Source organism: Oryx dammah, unplaced genomic scaffold, assembly GCF_014754425.2.
Source record: "Oryx dammah isolate SB20612 unplaced genomic scaffold, SCBI_Odam_1.1 HiC_scaffold_24, whole genome shotgun sequence".
Lineage (NCBI taxonomy): Eukaryota > Metazoa > Chordata > Mammalia > Artiodactyla > Bovidae > Oryx > Oryx dammah.
The window spans coordinates 26,209,338-26,229,437 of NW_024070208.1; the positions used below are offsets into that span (position 1 = coordinate 26,209,338).

General features: G+C 31.9%; 1 protein-coding gene across 8 annotated transcripts in view; it reads right to left on the reverse strand.

Moving 5' to 3' along the window:
- NBEA (neurobeachin) overlaps positions 1-20,100 on the reverse strand; it is a 672,618-nt gene that overhangs the window by 447,935 nt on the left and 204,583 nt on the right. For 5 of the 8 annotated variants that reach the window (XM_040267084.1, XM_040267081.1, XM_040267086.1 and 2 more), the window contains 5 exons: positions 18,556-18,709; positions 12,492-12,500; positions 9,733-9,913; positions 7,322-7,452; positions 3,384-3,491 (listed from right to left, as the gene is read on the reverse strand). In XM_040267084.1, coding sequence (XP_040123018.1) covers positions 3,384-3,491; positions 7,322-7,452; positions 9,733-9,913; positions 12,492-12,500; positions 18,556-18,709 — 583 coding nt within the window. The remainder of the gene's footprint in view (positions 1-3,383; positions 3,492-7,321; positions 7,453-9,732; positions 9,914-12,491; positions 12,501-18,555; positions 18,710-20,100) is intronic. The other 3 variants (XM_040267082.1, XM_040267087.1, XM_040267088.1) reach the window with 1 other exon arrangement.

Here is a 20,100-nt window from a genome sequence, read left to right on the forward strand (position 1 = left end):
AAATACTATAGCTGAAAAATAATAACAGATTAAAGTTACTATTGGACTACACATACAATTCTAACATATCACTACCTGAGCAGGAAATATGAGTAAAATAAGGGAGATATAAAAATCAGGGAGCATAAAGCATGGATTTTATTCAAGTTCAATATGGCAGCTTCAGAAAAAGCTAATGCAATGTTTGACACATGAACAGATAAAAATAAATATTCTGTACTGGAAAAATAACCTCATTTTTCCAGTGCAGAATTGGGAGCCAATATTTGAGGCTCCGAATTTCAAAAGCTCAATGACAAAATGAAGTTATTCCAGACAATAGCAGTGAAATGGTAAAAGATCTGAAAAAGATTGATCATGTTAGGATAAAGAGATAAGTTATTTATTTATTTCTTTGAAGGAGAACTGCATATAACTTGAAAGCTCTATCAAAAAAGCCTAGGTAATTATCCTATAGGGATAAAAATGTTAAATGACCTCTAAAACTATTTTCAGATTAGACTATATTTAAGGAATCATAAATAGATGGTTATTAAGCCTTTTTTCTAAGTTAGGTAAAAGTGATGCTTCACACCAAAACTGCAAGTAATTACCATGGCCCACAGATAAAACAGAAATAAGAAAAACAAACATGCATTAAAGTCTATTAACTCCATAAACAGTCACTTTACATTTATTACTTCATTTAAGCACTAGGTGAACAAGACTCAAAATTCATGTGCATTTGTCAGAAAAAAAAAAAAAAGCAAACAAGAAATATTTACAGATGACTTAATACTCTGAAATAGAATTAGTATAGGTAATGGAGAAAATGACCAAAATAGATTACATTTGTTTTGAAATACTGTGAATTTAGTGTTTCATACTCTGTGGGTAACAGACAGCTTTTAAATACATTACTTTTCCTTAAATAACTAAATTTTAAAATCTCATATGTTTCTGAATTTAAGGCAACATAAAGTGACGAACGATTCAAAGGTTAAGTAGAAATCTTATAATACCTACAACTGACTTTAAAATATAACAATTCAAAAATACTTTCAAATTCTGGAGATTATTTAAAAGGAAAAAAGCATTCCTTGGAGTTTATGAAATATGGTGGTAAGAGAGAATGCTTTGGAAAGACATAATTTGGGATTCCGACTCTACTTCATACTAGCTGTGTCATCTTAATGTTTTTCAGTCTTAGCCTTCTCTTAACCTTTTACTGAAAGCTGAGGGTAATATATATGTGTCTGATACACAGTGTAAATTGAATGAACACAAGTTATGTTACCTCAATGATGTTTGGAAGGAACACCTGAACATTAATTCCCTTCCTTCAGGAGAAAGCTAATAAGAATCACTGTAGGGTTATCCAATATACAATAGTTACAAAACATCTATAGATATTAGAAAAAGTATACAATCCACCATAACAACCTGATACAGAACTTATAACAATTTAAATGCAATGTCACACAACATAAATTCCTTCTATGTCAGGTCTGAGTCTCTTGGAGATGAAAACATGATCCGTGTTTAAATCATCTATCATTAAAAAAAAATTCTTCCAAAACAAATTTTTTTTCAGGATAAATAATTCCCATTTCTGAATGGTTAAACTGTTCGTGTTTTTTTTTAAGTCCAGATTATGCAGATCCTTACATCAAGATTTTTACACTATTAATGCATTTTATCTCCCATTTTAAAGACTACTTTACTTTTATTAATTATGAAAGCAATATAGGTTTATTATTTAAAAAATTGAAAATTTAAAAAAGTACAAAATAAAAAGTGTTTACCTAGAGATAATAACTGGCAGCATTTGGGTGCCTTTTTTAAATAAAGGTGAGCATGTGCATGTACGTATACTCGACACACAAAAATGCAGTATTTGTGTAGTCTAAGTACTTTTGTATAGTGCTTCTTTCCCTTACAATGTATCATGGGTGTTTTACATGTCACGAAGTTTCCCTCAAAAATATGATTTTAATAGTTACATAACTTTTTGCTAAATGAATATACTGTGATTTATTATGCTCTGCATTGGATATTTATGATGTTGCCAATTTTCCTGAGAACAGCTCTAATAAGCACATGAGTAGAACCAATGGGTCATAGGCATCAAATTTATAAGAGCTTTAGCACAATGTAAAAAGCTATTTACAGAGTTTATCCAATTTGTGCTCCTACCAGTGATAAATGATAGAGCACTTTCAGTATTCCTTTGTAATGACAGATACGATTATTTTAAATTTTTAGTTTTTGGTAAAAATACCTTACTCTTGTTTTAATTTGTATCTCTTTGACTACTAGTTATACTGACTTTTAAATCATATGTTTATCACCTTATTTTCATATTTCATATCTACTACCTATTTTTCTGTTGGTATGATTGCAATTTTCTTAACGATTTATAAGAACTGATATACATTAAAAACAATGTAAATTTTTCTCTTATATATTTCTACCATGTAGTATGTATTAAATATTTTAACCACTTTCTTAAGTACAAAGTACTCTATCCAAGTTATTATTAAATGCAAATTTAAAATATAAATGTCTATGTTTTCATAAAACATCAATTAAAAAAGAAAAATAGAATCCAAAATTGCTGATAAATAGCAACTATAGTAAGAAGTACTACCAACACTCAGTCTGCTGTGAAATGCTATGGATGCTTCTATATAATTTGTGGAAGGGCCAATCTTATTTTTACTTACTTTAAATAAGTGATCATATAATTGGAGGGGTCTATGAAATTGTATCCTTAAGCTATATTTTCAATAAGCTTTATTAAGCAACCTTTCTAACTCAAATTCCCATTGGTGTCTCTATTTCTAAATGCAGATTCTTCTCTCAAAAGTAATTGCCCCCAAAAGTAATTCCCAAGAACATCTTTACGAATTAATCTCTTTTACCAATAATATAAGGAACATTGATAATAACAAAATATTCAGAACCTAGAGATGGAGCAAGGAATACTAAAAGACAGGAATTGTTATTCAAGATAAAATCAGTTGTAATCTTCAAAGTTATCTTAATTCTTAGTATACATACAAATTAACTATAATTGTCACATCATTAAAAAATAAAATGAATAAGCTTTCAGAGAAAGCTAAGCTCAATCATTTTACAAACAGAAGCGCATTATAAACCTGCAATCCCTGACACTAGGACATTTAGTTTTAAAATGCAAGTTTCCCGTGGTGGATTCATGTCAATGTATGGCAAAACCAATACAGAATTGTAAAGTAAAATAAAAAATAAATAAATTTTAAAAAAATTAAAAAAATAAAATAAAATAAAATGCAAGTTTCCTATGAAATTTAAATTATTTTACACAAATTACAGTGAAAAGTTTTCTTTTTTCTCTGGGAAATCAAGCAGGCATAACTCACCACATCCCGAAAGACAACTGCACGAAGGCGATTGATATCAACATCCTGAAGAAGCCTATCGGGATCCTTAATTGGAGAAAGGTTACCTGGAACATTCTCTAGTGGAGTCTTAAAAAAGAGAGAGAGAATTGTGAAAAAATAGTATAATACAGACATTTATATTAATTTCTATTAACAATACCTTCAATTTTGTAATTAAATTGGCCACACACTTTACCGTCTCTGATCACTGAACAATATTTATTGATTGTTCCCTTCTACTTTTACCATGGTTTCACTTACTAGTGTTCTTGTTCTTCATCTGCATAGGTACCACTACAGATAAAGAAAGGCTGGAGGATTGTGGCAGAAACAAAGACTAAACTTTTACTCTGGGCTCAAATCTCTCCTGTGCAACCTCAAGCTTGTTACTAACTTTTTCTAAGCTTTACATTCCCTACCTCTAGTTATCAAGCCTCTTTAAGTCATCAGGTTCATTTATCCGTCATGTTTTCATGATGTATGAGATTATTATATTACATTATTATATGAGATTTCATCTGTGAAAGCATTCCATGATCCACAAAAGTCAGAAAAGGTAAGCAAAAAATGTTTTACTCATGGCCTTAATATTAAAGCTGAAAGACATTAAAGATCATTACCACTAAAATCCTTTTTATATTTGAAGACACAAAAATCCACAAATTTTAGGTAACATGTCACATAGTAAACTCGTAAGACAGTCAAGATCCCTGAAACTCAGTCAAGCACTTTTTCACTTACAAAACATAAGAATTGCGTGAATTAAATTAGATAATATATGCAAAGTATCAAATAGAACTCCTGCATATAAAAGTAACTCTATTTAATAACAGGCCTCCTTCTTCTATTTTCTATAAACCTCAATTATACTATTCCCCTCTTAAACTAAAATATTTGATTCTCTTGCAGCACAAAAGAGTACAGTATTTGAAGGTTGATAGTTACTTTACGTCCATTACAATTCCAAAACTTACCAGCTATATAAGCTTAGGTGAGCTTAGCTTTAATATTTAAATAATAAGCTAATGATCTTTATCAAAGGATGATTAAAGAAATACTATTTACAATATAGCTGGAAAAAATACATATATTTTAATTTACATACTACTTTACAGTTCACAAAGTACTTCTATGTCCATAATCTAATTAGAGATGTGTTTTGTAGGAAAATCTTATTTAATACCTCCTTTTTAGAAAATATAAAAAATGAGGCCCGAAGAAAATGTGTGGCTAATGCAAGTCCACTCAGGTTATTAACACAGTGAAATTATTGTAACTATGGTTTACTTACTCAAGTGCCACATTAAAAATGCATAAAAATGGGGAAACAGCTCTCACAAACTGGGTTCACTGATTCTCTGTTTTGAAATATGTTTTCTTACCAAGTCAACTTTTCCTCTATATCCATAATTTATAATCTAATTTTCATTGCAAAGGTTCTTGCTAAAAGGACAGACTAGCTCAATTACCATGAATTTCCTGCTCATTGAGCTTTTCTGTCCATATTCTATCATCAGTGTACTATTAGGTTGGTATACAAGTAATTGTGGTTTCAGACCATGAATTTTAAATCATTATAACTAGGCTCAAACACATCTTTAGTATTCAATACAGGAACCATTACAATCAACACATTTTGCTAGCAAGAAATAAGTTTTGCTTATTCCTGTAGCATAAAAATCTGTTTCAGGATTCGATGAACTCTTGGAAAAGTTTTCTGCCTCTTGCTGGTTGTGGAACCGGTTTTCCCTACAAAAAGTTGTCAAGAGGCTTGAAGAAGTGGTAGTCAATTGGTGAGAAGTCAGGTGAATAAGGCAGCTGAGGCAAAACTTTGAAGTTCAATCCATTCAACTTTTGAAGTGTTGGTTGTGCAACGTGTAGTCAGGTGTTGTTGTGGAGAAAAACTGGGCACTTTTTATTGACCAACACTGGCTGCAGGCGTTGCGGTTTTTGGTACAGCTCAGTGATTTGCTGAACAATTATTTTTGCACCTAACTAATACTTGGTTTGATGGGCCTGAAAAGTTCCCGATTATACACTGAATTAACTACAGTCACCTTTAAGATCTAAGCACTCAAAAATACTGACTTATTTATTTCATGACATAAATATTGATTGGTTAACTCCTAGAGACAGGAAAGGAATTAGCATTAATTAAATCCTCACTTCATTTCTCAAATTACTAAGTACTTTAACATATTACTGTTTTTTATTTAATTCATACAAACACCATACAAATTAAGATATATGTCCACTTTAAAGACTGGAAAACTGAGGAACAAGAGACTAAGAAATTTGTTTTCATTTCACAAAACCAGTAAGTGGTAGAGGCAAGATACAAGCTCAGAACTGTTTGATTCTAGACTTTGTGCTCTTTTATATAAGTATTCACAATGCTATACACAATCTGCAATTGAAAAGATGTAAAAGATACAAACACACTCAAGTAACGTAGTCTCCTGTGCCTACACAAATAACTAGAAGCAACAATGCTAATGTGTTTGCATTTAATTTTCTAAGCAATGGAGGGCTTTGTGGAGACTTGCCAACAGTAAAACATATGGTTTAATTATTCTAGGAATGTGTCTCTAACAGTGGTGAAAAAGAAAGAGGCTATAATACAGATACGCTAAATGTGTGGTTGTTCTGACTGAAAACTTCAAAAGTTTGAAGCGACAGAATTTTTTTAAATGAATTAAACTCTTACTTCATTCCTTTACTTATCGAACCTTCACTAGTCAGTGTCAAACATCTAATTACAAGTACCGTGAGTGGCAAGAGACATACTGGGTTTTACAGAAATATCAAACAAAGGAACCTCCTCTAGACTGAGTTGGCAGTGAAGGTATTAGAAAACATTTTACTCAAAGTTGAACTTAAGGTAACACCAAAAGTGGAACATATTTACTAGGGTGAAAAATAAGGATGGGAACTTGAAGAAAAACAAAGCTATGTAAAAGTTAAAAGGTTAAAAAAATTCTTCTGATGAACTGCATGAAGTCTACAAGTGTGACTAAAATAAAATAATAATACATAAATAAAATAGTAAAAGCAAGGGTAAGAGATTCCAAGCTGTAGATGAAGTAAGCAGCAAACATACAGGGCCTAAAAATCATTACTGAGACTTTGGAAGTGATGCAAATGGTCATAATCAAATATAAACACATGTTGCTGCTGCTGCTGCTGCTGCTAAGTCGCTTCAGTTGTGTCCGACTCTGTGCGACCCCATAGATGGCAGCCCAGAAGGCTCTCTCGTCCCTGGGATTCTCCAGGTAAGAACACTGGAGTGGGTTGCCATTTCCTTCTCCAATAAACATATGTTAAATAGAGCTAATTTAGAATGACAATCACTGCTGCATTCTGAAATACTACATACCATATATTCATTTCATGGGCATTCAGTAATTTTTGTTGAAAGCCATGGGAATTGTATCCCCCAAAGCATAACCATTTAAAAAGTGCATTATGCATACACTGAACTTGGTGAAAATTTAACTACTGAAGCTAGTGAATAGTTAAGAACTTTTCAGTGCTATGAACTGATATAATCTTTCTAAGAATCCTATGAATTAGAAATTACTAGACACTTCCTTTGAAAAATGAAAGTGTTAGTTGCTCAGATGTGTCTGACTCTTTGTGACTCAATGGACTGGAGCCCATCAGGCTCCTCTGTTCATGGAATTCTCCAGGCAAGACTACTGGAGTGGATAGCCATTCCCTTCTCCAAGGGATCTTCCCGATCCAGAGACTGAACCCAGAGGTCTGTGCGTTGCAGGGCAATTCTTCAGTGTCTGAGCCACCAAGGAAGCCTAACAATTCGGAAGAAGAGAAGCCAGCACTGGAGACTCCTTTTCACTTTGTGCTCACAAACTTAAAAAAAAAGTAAATTATATTTAACTTAGAAAATGTTTAATTACCTTGGAAGCTGCTGTGGCAGTCACACCTTGAGGAGCTTCTTGAGGTTTACTGCTTCCATGGGAAGATTTGTTCCCTCTGTCTCTCTGTCTCTGCCGACATTCTAAACAGTTTCTCACAGCAACACAGCAAACTATTTTAAAAAATGAAAGCATTATTATTAATATAAATTGTTGACTCTGATGTTTTTAAAAGTAGCTTGGTTCTATTTTTTCTTTCTTTCAACTTTCACCATCCCACTATTGTTCTTAAAATCAACCAGATCAATAAATATTTTTAATTAGAAAATACAGTAATGAAAAGCACACAAAAAAATCCATGTAATTAAAAAAGTGAAAACAAATTACCATAAACTATCAACCAACTCAAGAAACACAACACTACTAGGATATTTGAGGCTCCCAATATATCCTTCATTATTCTATCCCCTTCCATCCTTCAAAATTCTTAAATTTACGGGTTAATTAAAATTAATTAAAAACATATTCATATTTGATGAATTTTTAAAATAATAATTATCTGCCTGTAATTTGACCATCTTAGTGACTATACAGAGCATGGCACCCATTTTAGGCAATAATAACGAGGTACTCCACACAGCCAAGTCTCACAAGTCCCAGTATCAACTTGTTTTCATGGTGGCAAAGTCACCTTCATCAAGCAGCATTCAATAATTACATACTCGCTTTCTATTTACTTAATTATTATAAGCAGCAGCAAAGCATAGTAATAAATAGTATAGATTTTGGAATCACACCACATAAACTTGAATCTGGCTTTGCCACTTATGAGCTATGTCATCTTGGGCTAGCTGCTTCAATTACCTGTGCCTCAGTCTCCTCATGTGTAAAATGAGTATAAGCACAGTGACTTCCTTAGAGGACTACCCTGAGGATTAACTGGATCAATATATGCAAAGTGCTTAGAAGAGTAAATAATACATATTGATACATAATTGTTTGCCTCATTATTACTCACTTATAAAAATTCCCTGTGAATGATAAAAACCAAATCTGCTAAAAATTATCATTTTAAAAATGAAATCAGCAGTAAAACTTAGGAATATATTCAGAAATAAAAGTTCTAAATAACCAAATAAATGCTGTTTTTAAGATACTCAGGCATTAAAAATATTTCTCTTTCTCACAAAGCTCAATCTGTCAGCTATTATTAAATACCAATGGAAATGTCCATATGGTCCACAGTAAATAATCCTACACCTCTTGGCTGAAGTTATCCATATGGTCAATCTTTCCCTAATAGGATATGAAATGATTCATCACAGGAAATACAAAATAGCAGTAAAAAGTAGATTTATTCCACCATTTTTAAATCAAGCACTTATTCCTTTCTTGGCTTAGAAACTTGTACCCTGAAACTATACATATGAAGATTTTTACCTAACTTTTTAAATAATGGGTGAAAAGAATACATGTCAAGAACATCCTATCAAATGGCCTTACTTTTTCAAATCCTCCCTGTTCCCACTCTAAGGCAAGTATGAAAACAGTAGCCATTTTTGTCTGAAAACAGTGGTTGTCTGGTCCCCTGTAAAGACTAAATAGTAAAATTAAATTTTGCCTTTATAAAAGGTAAAAGATGTAAGAATGAATAGTGCCTAAAGAATTGGTCAAATTTACCAAGAGTTTTGGGGCTAAATTTCATTTGTACACAAGATAGCAACAAAAAAATCACAGCTATAGTAATATCTACTAGTATTAAATGTTCATTCTGAAAAACAGTGAGACTGGCATAGTCAATTTTATCCTTTAGCATTGTTTATAAAACTACGCTATTGGTTTTCTGATGTATTTTATTTGTGGGCCCAGGATAACTGGCCTGTGTATTCATTTACGGAAAAAAAAAGAATTCATAAATGGATTTACATTAAAATCACTCCAATGAAAAATGCTACTGTCCTACTGATTTTGAAAGAGCTCAAAATATAATATATTCGACATCGATTTTATTTCAAACTTCATTGTTGTTCAGTCATTAAGTTGTGTCCGACTCTGCAACCCCACCGACGGTAGCACACCAGACTTTCCTATCCTTTACTCTCTCCCAGTGTGCTCAAATTCACAGTCCATTAAGTCAGGATACTATCTAACCATCTCAATCCTCTGCATCCCCCTTCTCCTTTTGTCTTCAATCTTTCCCAGCATCATGGTCTTTTTCAATGAGTCGGCTCTTTGCATCAGGTGGCCAAAGTGCTAGAACTTCCAGCTTCAAATTAGAATCCATTAAAGATTTATTCCATGAAATCCCCAATGTGATGATATTATATTTTTTAATTTAGTAATTCTATATTACATAATCAAATTGTATCACTGATACTTTATGTATCATAGAATATCAAAAAATAATCTGTAGGTAATTATTTAACATGCACCATTATTCTTAACAGACTTACCTAGCCTTAGGCACTGTCGCATTAAACCTCCAGAAGACATGTTTTTTTCAGCTTCAATCTCACTAAAATTTAGAGAGCTGGCAAATACAAGTACATCAACCATAGCCATCAATCGGCTGAGGAAAGTTACTGCTGTTTCAGCTGACATGCCTTGTGTCACTTCAATATTTTCCAATTCCGTCTTTAAAAAAGTAGATATAAATCTTGTTTAAAATTTGGAAATATAATACATGCACATACATACTGCAGCTGAATAGTAGTTTAGTATATTTAGTATATTTTGTAAACAAAATAAGCTATAAATCATAAAGTAATTCCATGTAGTATGAGTTGATTATCAAGTTTATTAGCTTAGCTATGAATTAACTTCAAATAAAGAAAAAATTTATTTTTAAAATCAATGTTAGATTTAAATATCATTACTTGTAAACACTACATTCCAAACTTAAGATCACTTCATAAAGACACTTAGAAATAATCAACGTAAATATTTATACTAGTTTTGTTCTATTTTAAGTTTGTTAACAAAGACATACAACTCATATTTCATTCCTAAAATCCTCATTATTTGTAAAAATATGCTAATTTTTCTTTCCTATGAATGTATGATAATAGGAAAGATATATGGCACTTTCGTTTGATATCAAAGGGAGACAACTGTCAACGGTCCAATTAGAATATATAATAATTTCTTATCCATTTCAGAATAAATGAGTAAGAAACTACTAGGTACCTTGTATGAGTAACAAAATCTAGGGTAAAAATACTCAAGATCACGAATTCCTCTACCACTATTAATCAGTGACACTAGCAATGAGAAGAATCAGTAGCTTTTAGATTGGCAAAGCTGTACTTTCACTAAAATACTGTCTATGCTAAAATATAATTTTCTGCTTTGGAAGGAAATGGTACAAGGTATTCTGTTTTGTAAGATATATAACTTTGCATCTTACAAGCAATAGCAATATTTCTTATTTTTCATTGTATGTTGTATAAGATTTTAATTATTTTGGTTCATTATGATGCTGCTGCTGCTAAGTTACTTTAGTCGTGTCCGACTCTGCGCGATCTCAGAGACAGCAGCCCACCAGGCTCCGCTGTCCCTGGGATTCTCCAGGCAAGAACAGTGGAGTGGGTTGCCATTTCCTTCTCCAATGCATGAAAGTGAAAAGTGAAAGTGAAGCTACTCAGTCGTGTCTGACTCTTAGCAACCCCATGGACTGCAGCCTACCAGGCTTCTACAGCCATGGGATTTTCCAGGCAAGAGTACTGGAGTGGGTTACCATTGCCTTCTCCTGGTTCATTATCACTAGGCCTCATTTTCTCAGTGCCTCAAAAACAGAGAAAAGTAAGGAATACTTTATAAATAAAAAATACTACTGTTTAAATCATCTGAAAATGGGCAAGCTAGCCATACTGATTAACTTTACTTTTTCACCAATGATAAATTCAGCTACAAAGTAAGCATGTATTATAGGTATCTGCTCCTATTTAATGCTCCATTTGACATTATTCACACCCATCATTCTACACAGACATACACTCACTCACATTAACAGGGAAATGTCAGCAGGAAACACATTAAAAAACAACATCTTCAACACTTCTTGTTTAAAACATGGGTAAGAAAAATGATAGCTGACTAGAGCAAGCACTTATGTAACTAAACAATTATAAATGGGGTATAAAAAAGAACAACCTTTATCCCTTCCATTTAACATCAAAATATTGTTAAAACATTCCCTCTAAGAGGAGCTTGGAAATAGACAATTTTTTTTCAAGTACTGATTTATAACATTATGCCAATTCACCTTCTATGGCCTAAAAGAAATGATTAATTTCATTACTAGGATGTTTTTAAAATTAAAGATTCATTATTTGCTAGCACTATACTGATATACAGCATCATTTCATAGCATGAATTAAAAATCTGTTATCATAAAACAATAAAGGCAAGAAATGAAATTTTATATAAAACTTCCTTTTAAAATCTCAGTTATCAACATAAGTGTTTTACAATGGAATGGAAGATCTGGCCGTTGCTTAGGCCTATTAAGCATTCTGAAAACTTTCAAAATATTAGAATTTTAGGATATCTATATACATGGATTCTCAAAGAAATTTATCATTTTGAATTAGGAAAATTATGGGAAATCTAACTTATTTTATTAATTAATGATTTTATTTTGAAGTCTTTTAGAGTCTATAAATTATAAACATCAAAATATCCAATATTAAATTAATAAATTATGTAGCAACATTATAAAAGCATTATTAACCATCCATGAAATTTGCCAAATTGCTATTTTTGACTAAACAAAACAAAATTTTAAAATACTAAGTATTCTTAACACAACTAATAACCTAAAAGGAAGTTCCCATTAATTCTAATAAACATCATAATACAGATCTAAAAATAAAGAACATCCACATATGATTATTATTAAATCTTAATATATATTCTATCCAATTTTCTTTCAGTGGTACCAGTTAAAATCTGATGGTACATATGACTGAAATATTATTGTTTTCATTATACTATGACAGTTTAGTCTAAAGATTAGTATGAATAATAAAACAGTAATTCATCAGTGCATTGAGAAAATAACCCTCCAGTGAATCTTTCAAACATACCCAAAATATGCCTAATGTTAATGATGGTATGGAAACTCAAAATATAATCAAGTCAAAAATTTCATAAATAAGCAAAAATAAAATTTTAAACTGAAAACCTGAAAAATTACTAAAGTAATACTAACCTTAGAACCCTGGACATGCATTAGACAAAACAGACAACAGACCAAAAAAAGTACAAGAAAAGAAAATCATTAAAATTAAATGAAAATACAATGTAAAATTGAAACACAAAATAATATATTAAAAATTATATTTGATTATTTTATTAAAAGCAAAAATACTCAGAAGAGATATTCATTTTATAAATTACATATGATTAAGATTAAATATCAAATAGACTTCTATTTATTTTTTCCATTAGAGTAACTTCCCAAATAATACATATGTAAATAAAGTTCATATATTATAAATATGCAAATTCTATTTTACAAAATAAATATCTTTTCCTAAAAAATGACCAAGGAAACATTTCAATAAACAAACTAACATAATGTCTCCATAAAAGCCCTAACTTACCATCAGTTTAAGCAGAAATGACTTAGAAAAATAAACTATACCCATACCTTCTAAAATTTTCATTAAGGAATCATGCTATTTCGTTTCCTAAAATATTTGGAGCCCTTCTTATAGAACAAAATCTATAGGAATTAGTAAGACAGTAAATATTTGAGTAGTTCTAACTTAAAAACTACTCTCCTTTGCTAGAAAAGAACTTACTGATACACTAAACAAAACTGCATGTGAACTGAGATAATCACAGAGACTTTGTACCAAGTTTCAGAGTATTACTAAGAATTATATTTGGGATATTTAAAAAAAAAACTGGATAGAATTAAGTTTCATGATAAAGTCAACAACTGTTCTTAATCTTTGATTTTTGACATTATATGTAGGCATAAATTTCTAAACACTATTTTCAAAGAGTGGGTGCTGTGCTGTGCTTAGTCACTCAGTCAATTCCAACTCTGCGATCACATGGACTGTAGCCAACCTGGCTACTCTGTCCATGGGATTCTCCAGGCAAGAATACTGGAATGGGTAGCTATTCCTTTCTCTAGGCAATCTTCTTGACTCTGGGATCGAACCAGGTCTCTTGCACTGCAGGTGGATTCTTTGCTGTCTGAGTACAGGAGAACATTTAAAAGCATTCTGAGAATACTGAAGTATAGTAAGTGTTATGAGATAAACAAAACAAAAAAAATCATTAGTGGTTTTTCCAAATTTATTAGCTACATTTTCTAATAATGGTAAGAAAAGGTAAAACTAAAACTAAGTCCTTATCCTTATTTTTTGCCAGAAATGGTTGCTTTTCATTCTTATGATTATAAAACTATTAGGAAAGGCAGAAATATCAGTCTTTATTAATTTTCTGTAACAGAGGCTGAAACTGAATGAAATTCTAAACATTCAGTATGGTTGACCAAAATGGTTGACCACAACCATGAAGTGATTATGCAATTTGTAGCTGATTTATGCTCTTTTTTTATCTTTATTTTTTCCCTCCAATTCCTTGCTTTCATTCATGACCAACTTGGAACAAAGTGTAGAAAATAAGTGAGAGGATTCAACTGACTAGTGATAGAAACATTAACTTAAAAATCTCAAGAACAGTTAACAAAACAATGCAGGCTAAGTTGATTCAGTTGTGTCCAACTCTTTGCAACCCTATGGACTGTGGCCCACCAGGCTCCTCTGTCCCTGGGATGAACTCGCCAGGCAAGAATACTGGAGTGGGTTGCCACTTCCTCCTCCAGTGGATCTTCCCAACCCAGGGATTGAACCTGCGTCTCTTATGTCTCCTACATTGGCTGGCAGGTTCTTTGCCACTAGAGCCACCTGGGAAGCCCAAACAAAAATAATGCTCCTTCCCAAAACGAGACTAGTCAAGCTACATACTAAGTTTTAAATTTTTTTAGCTGACTATTTAAGTTCAACTATTGTTCTAATTTGAAGACTTGCAAATATTTTTATAACTTATTTTCTGTGCTATGTAACATTTTACATAATCTAGATAAAACTGAAACTCCAATATTCGTCAAGTTCAAGGTGTCAGTATAACACAAATAATGTATATCTATACTCTTTTTTTCCTTAAAGTTTCCACTGAAGTATTTCTCTAGAAGTAAGATTAAGCAGCTGAAATTTTTTCATGTGATGACACTACAACAGCAACACACAAATGCTATCCTTAGTATGAGTTACGGTACTCATTTAAGGTCTCAGGGCAGAAAATAGACCACGTCCATATCAATGCCATGGAGACAGCAGATGAAAAGACTACACTATATTACTTTTTGCCATCAAAGTGAATCACCCATAATAAGTAACATGGCTCAAATATCCTATTTTAAACTTCAGAATTCTACATTTGACAGGCTTGTTTTGTAAACGGGAAGATCATTCTATCATGATACAATTCTGAATAAAAAGCTCCAAAAGGAAGTGAAAGAGGGAAACATTTAGGGAGAGCCTTCTCCATCTAGTGACATTACCTAACTTAAGTGTCACAAGTTCCTGAAGGGTAAGTAAAACTAGCACTGTTAAAATGAAGAAATTAAGGCTGACGTCATATCTAGTAAGTGGTAGAAGTCAGGTTAAAATACAGATTTATCTTATGCTAGAATGCAAATGCCTTCAGTTATATCCTAACTGAAAAGAAAATCATGTATGAATCTCATTGATTATTGGAAAACAAGCTTGGTTTTGATGAAAAGGAGTAAATTATTTGAGACACACACTTATACTGAGAAATAGAAAAGGTATCTTCCTGGGTTGAGCTTTTAATAGCGATTTATAAAGAATACTTAGCATTCTACTTACCCATTCAAAATTGGATACAATTTCAACATTAGATGTGTCAAATGCTAAAAAAATTTAGTTGGTTGCATGTGAAAAAGTTACATATCTTCTAATAAAACATAATGACCACAATATTCAGTGAATTTGTTGAAATTAACTTTGATAAATGCTCATTAAGTCAAATGCAAGCTCTTATTTAATAGGAAACCTGGATTTATCTCACATTCTAACTACTAAATTTTAATGAATTTTTAATTTAATGCTTTACACTGAAACATTATATATGGTATTTGTATTTTAGGTCAAAATGGTGCTGTAAGTCAGTGGTCAGCAACCTAGGACCCGCAAATCAAATATAAATAAAGTTTTATTGAAATACATTCACATTTACTCCTCTGTGTTATGACATATGTCTGTTTTTGCAAACAGCAGCAGATTTAAGCAGTCAGACAGATACTACATAGCCTCCAAAACCAAAAATATTTATTATATGATCATTTATCAACCACTGCATACCAATATTACTCATACTTATTCCTTAGATACATATCTGTATATAATATGAGTATTTTTAAAAACTCCACAAACCTAAACAATGTTACAGATCACTCAAACATTAGTTTCAAATGTCTCTATCTCTCTCATATATCTAGTATTGAAATTCTAGGGCATCCATGACAACGCTTCCCCCTTTGGTAACCTGCATATTGACAATGTTTCCTTTTTGACTTACTCCATCCAGAATTATCTTTCAGCTTTTTATATTAATATTTTAAATCTAATTTAAACAAAGTTAACACAACATTGTAAATCAACTACACTCCAATAAAAATTTCTTTAAAAATCTAAGTTAAAAAGCTCCATGTCTTTAGTTTTAATTTCTTCCTTTATTCAACCTCCTCCTTGCTCACTTTTTTCCACTGTTACATTAAAATTTTTAGCAAGAGAATTAGGCAATCAAGGAACAGAAAACATTACTCAAAATTAGCACCAACCATGTTTTCTCCCAGTAGGAAGTGGGAGAAAAGGTTCTTGATATTTCTTTTAAGGAGGCAATTCATTCAAGGAATATAAAGTTAGCTATGGTGTAGAAGCAGTGAAGTGAAGTGAAGTGAAGTCGCTCAGTCGTGTCCGACTCTTTGCGACCCCATGGACTGTAGCCTATCAGGCTCCTCCATCCATGGGATTTTCCAAGCAACAGTGCTGGAGTGGATTGCCTTTTCCTTCTCCAGGGGACTTTCCTGACCCAGGAATCGAACCCGGGTCTCCTGCATTGCGGGCAGACGCTTTACCGTGGGAGCCATCAGGGAAGCCCGTAGAAGCAGGCACAGGTGCAATCAGTTAATCAGCCAGAATAGCAGAAATAGAGAGACAGAGACAATGAAGAAAAGTTTCTACAACTGAATGAATTCCAAAGTCTACTGAAGACAGTCTAAAGAAATAAGTACTGTAGTTTTAACTTCTGAACTGTGGTAGTTATAACTGCACAGGTAATAATTTTGGAAGTTAAAATATCAGTATCTTTATTATACATTCATTATAAAATAAAAAATGAGAAAATTTGGGTAGTATATTATTTAATTCATAATGTTTATTAACACTTTATTCATTATTTTGTCTATCTTGATGGAGATCTTCTAGTTTAGAAAACTCATAAATATTTCAAATCTATAAAACTTTTCTTATCTACTGCTAATTTTATATAAAGATCACTTCTGTTCTACAGAAAATTTTAAAACAATATTATACTTTAAAGTAAATTTCAATATAACTTTAAAAATTTCCCTGAACAATGATAATACATAAACTTAAAAAAAGTATATGATGGAGAAAAATCCCAGGATGAAACATTAAGTCAATCTTCAATGTATAGAAGAGACAAAAACCTCTTCCTGTCTCAATATTAGCATGTATTCTTAACATCACATGCAACTCTCAATTTACCAGAATTTGGTATAAGTTACGAGAGGAAATCAGAGATGAAAGAGAAGGGATGGTATGTTACAGGATACCTGCACCCTTCACACACCATCAGCTATTTTTCTTCCTGATTCTGTTTCCTTCGTCAGCTGCTAATTTCATGAAGGCCCTAATTAGGACCTGTTCTGTTGCACTCCCTCCGGAACTAGCCTTCTTGCCTTTGGAGACTCTTGAATAAATTAATGGATGAAAGAGAAATCTATGTGTGAGGCAGAAGTGTGCTGAGGCTGTATACACTCTTTTGCTGCTAATATTTAAGTTTCAGTGCTGCTTCAGGGATGATGACAAAGGGAGAGTGAGAAAAAGAGTCATGTAGGAAAAGCTTGTTAATGATGAAATAAAACCAGAGATCAGTTTGGAAACACTGCCTCAACAAGTAAAAGACATCCTAATAAAGTGGCAAGTTTCTCTCTGGAAAAGTGACCTGTTTTGGGCTTAAGGATGAGTTTCCAATATGGCAGGAAGAACACAGATATTAATAATTAAAGTATATTCTTGCCCATCTGATCAATTAGCTATGGAGCTTGATTTTCAAAATATGAATCAGAGATATATTTTTAAATGACAACTAAAACACTGAATTATTTATCTATTATATGTTAAATGACATATAAATAACATTGAATGTCTTTCCATTTCTGTTAATAGATTTTGATGTCTTACAAAGAAAAAGTCTATATTTTTAAAAAATAAATGCTGAACCACAAAATCGTGTCAGATAAAAATTCTAAAAGATGTCATATGACTAACATAAAGTTCTTTGAAATTTTTAAGAATTTCCAAAGTTTTCAAGTACAGTAAATGTTATGACATTTATAGTTTTTCTATTTGAGGTACCTAAATTTTAAGTAAGAAACACTCTAAGAATTCATCTGATTCTCTTTTTGAAGCAAACTACTGGCTTCGAGATTAAACCTCAAAGAATAGAAATATAAAACTACTATATACAGCTTAAAATAATGTTTCAAGCTAATCATATGAGACTGAATATCTAAATATGACTTTTTCCTATTTTAGATGCATGACTCTGTTATACAATAAATACATACTTGTACTCCAAAACTCAAGATTTACAGAACAAGAATTTTAACAGTTTATTTTAATGTAGATTTGAAAAGATAAACTATGAGAAAATAAAGTTAAACCATTTATGGTTATAGCTCTTCCTAAGTTACATTCATCAGAATTATCAGATAAATATTTTCATAAATACACACAGCTGAAACCCAACACTGACAATTAAAAGAAGTGAGAATATAAATGTACATAATTTCAAATTATATGGTTAAAAACTTTTCTCAGGTGAACAAGACTTGTTAAAATCCATATTTATAGTATAGAACGCCACGACATGCTCTGATAATGTAATTATAAAACATAACCACTAGATGGAGTCAAAGTACTTACAGTTGGTGATGTAGCAGCAGAGAGCAAAGGTAGAATTCCTCCACAAGCAATGATGATGTTGTCTACCATTTGGGAAATGAGGTGAATTGTGTTATGTACAAAAATAATATTTTCATTGCTATTGACAAAATCCATCACAGACTTTGTGGAATGGCTAAAATAGCAGAAAAACAAAACCAAACAAACATTTCTTTGGTTTAAGAATAAAAAGTTTACAACTTATTTTTAAAGTCATTTTTAAAGTGAGAAGTAAGAGCTAGGCAAATTTAAAATGGAGTCATTAGAAAAGAAAATAATTTACAACAATTGAGATGTCATATTACCAAAACCAGCATTCATCTCATCACGGATTTTTTGTGAGTCCAAGCATATTAACTTTATACTTTGTTTCTGCTTAAAGCACTACAGTGTCCTAACTCGATTCAAAGACACATGACTAGGTCAATGAATTTGGCTGAAACATTTATTTTTGCCAAAAGCTAGTTGTTTGGTATTGAAAAGCAGAGGAAATGGATAGTTAGCTGACAAATTGTTTTATCACCAGACCGAGGCTCCAGCTTTGACCAGACATATTGAAAACATATACTGCTAGTCACAGAAGTTACATGATAGGGTAGCATAAATGAGTCAGTAAAAATTCAAGTACTTAATAAAAAATGGAAAAGACCTCAAAAGTCAGCAGTGCAGCTTTGCCATACAAAACATACAATACTGATTCCCAGAAAAATACACCCACTGCTTCAGTTTGATTGTCAGTCAAGAATATGAACTATTCTCTAACAGAAAAAATTTTACTCCATGATCAAATTTAAGTCAATGATTCTAACCTTTTCAGAATTGCAAAACATCATCTATTATATCTTAGATCTCAGGATGTTTTCTCATGTCCTAAAAACTAAAGTGCTATCTATCTTTTAAATTTTTAAAAAATTTTGTTAAATTATACAAAATTATGTCTGGGGAATTTTATGAGACTCCATGAAATAAAGCACTGAAAGACACACATAGTATGTTAAGAGAAGGAAAGTTGAGTATCACTCACTCAGCGGCTACTAAAATATAACAGGTAGTAAATTATACAATGTCTCTCCACACACTGATACTCATGTTAATAGTAATGTATTTCATGGTATGCCAGTCTCCTTATTTACCATCCCCCTAGGTAACTTAGCATGTAACATTAGCAATGGAAAGACCACTGTTTCTATCGCATAAGTAGACTAAAGACAAATTTCATAAGTAGACTAAAGACAAATTAACCAAATAAAATCAGAACTAAAAACTGTCTATGGCAGACAATGATTACTTCTATAAAGTCATTTCTTTTTCCCTGCTAATGTGATCTAGATTTTGTTCTATTGCTGAGCTACATCAGGTACAAGAAAGATTGGTTTCACCACAGCTACTGTGTTTGTGAGCAGCTAAAAACACAGCTACTGTGTTTGTGGAGGCCAATCATTATAATCCCATTCCTGTCTGCTGGTAACTGACTTAGAGAAAGCATATGATCCAGCTGACATATGAGATATCAATAGGGAATTTCAT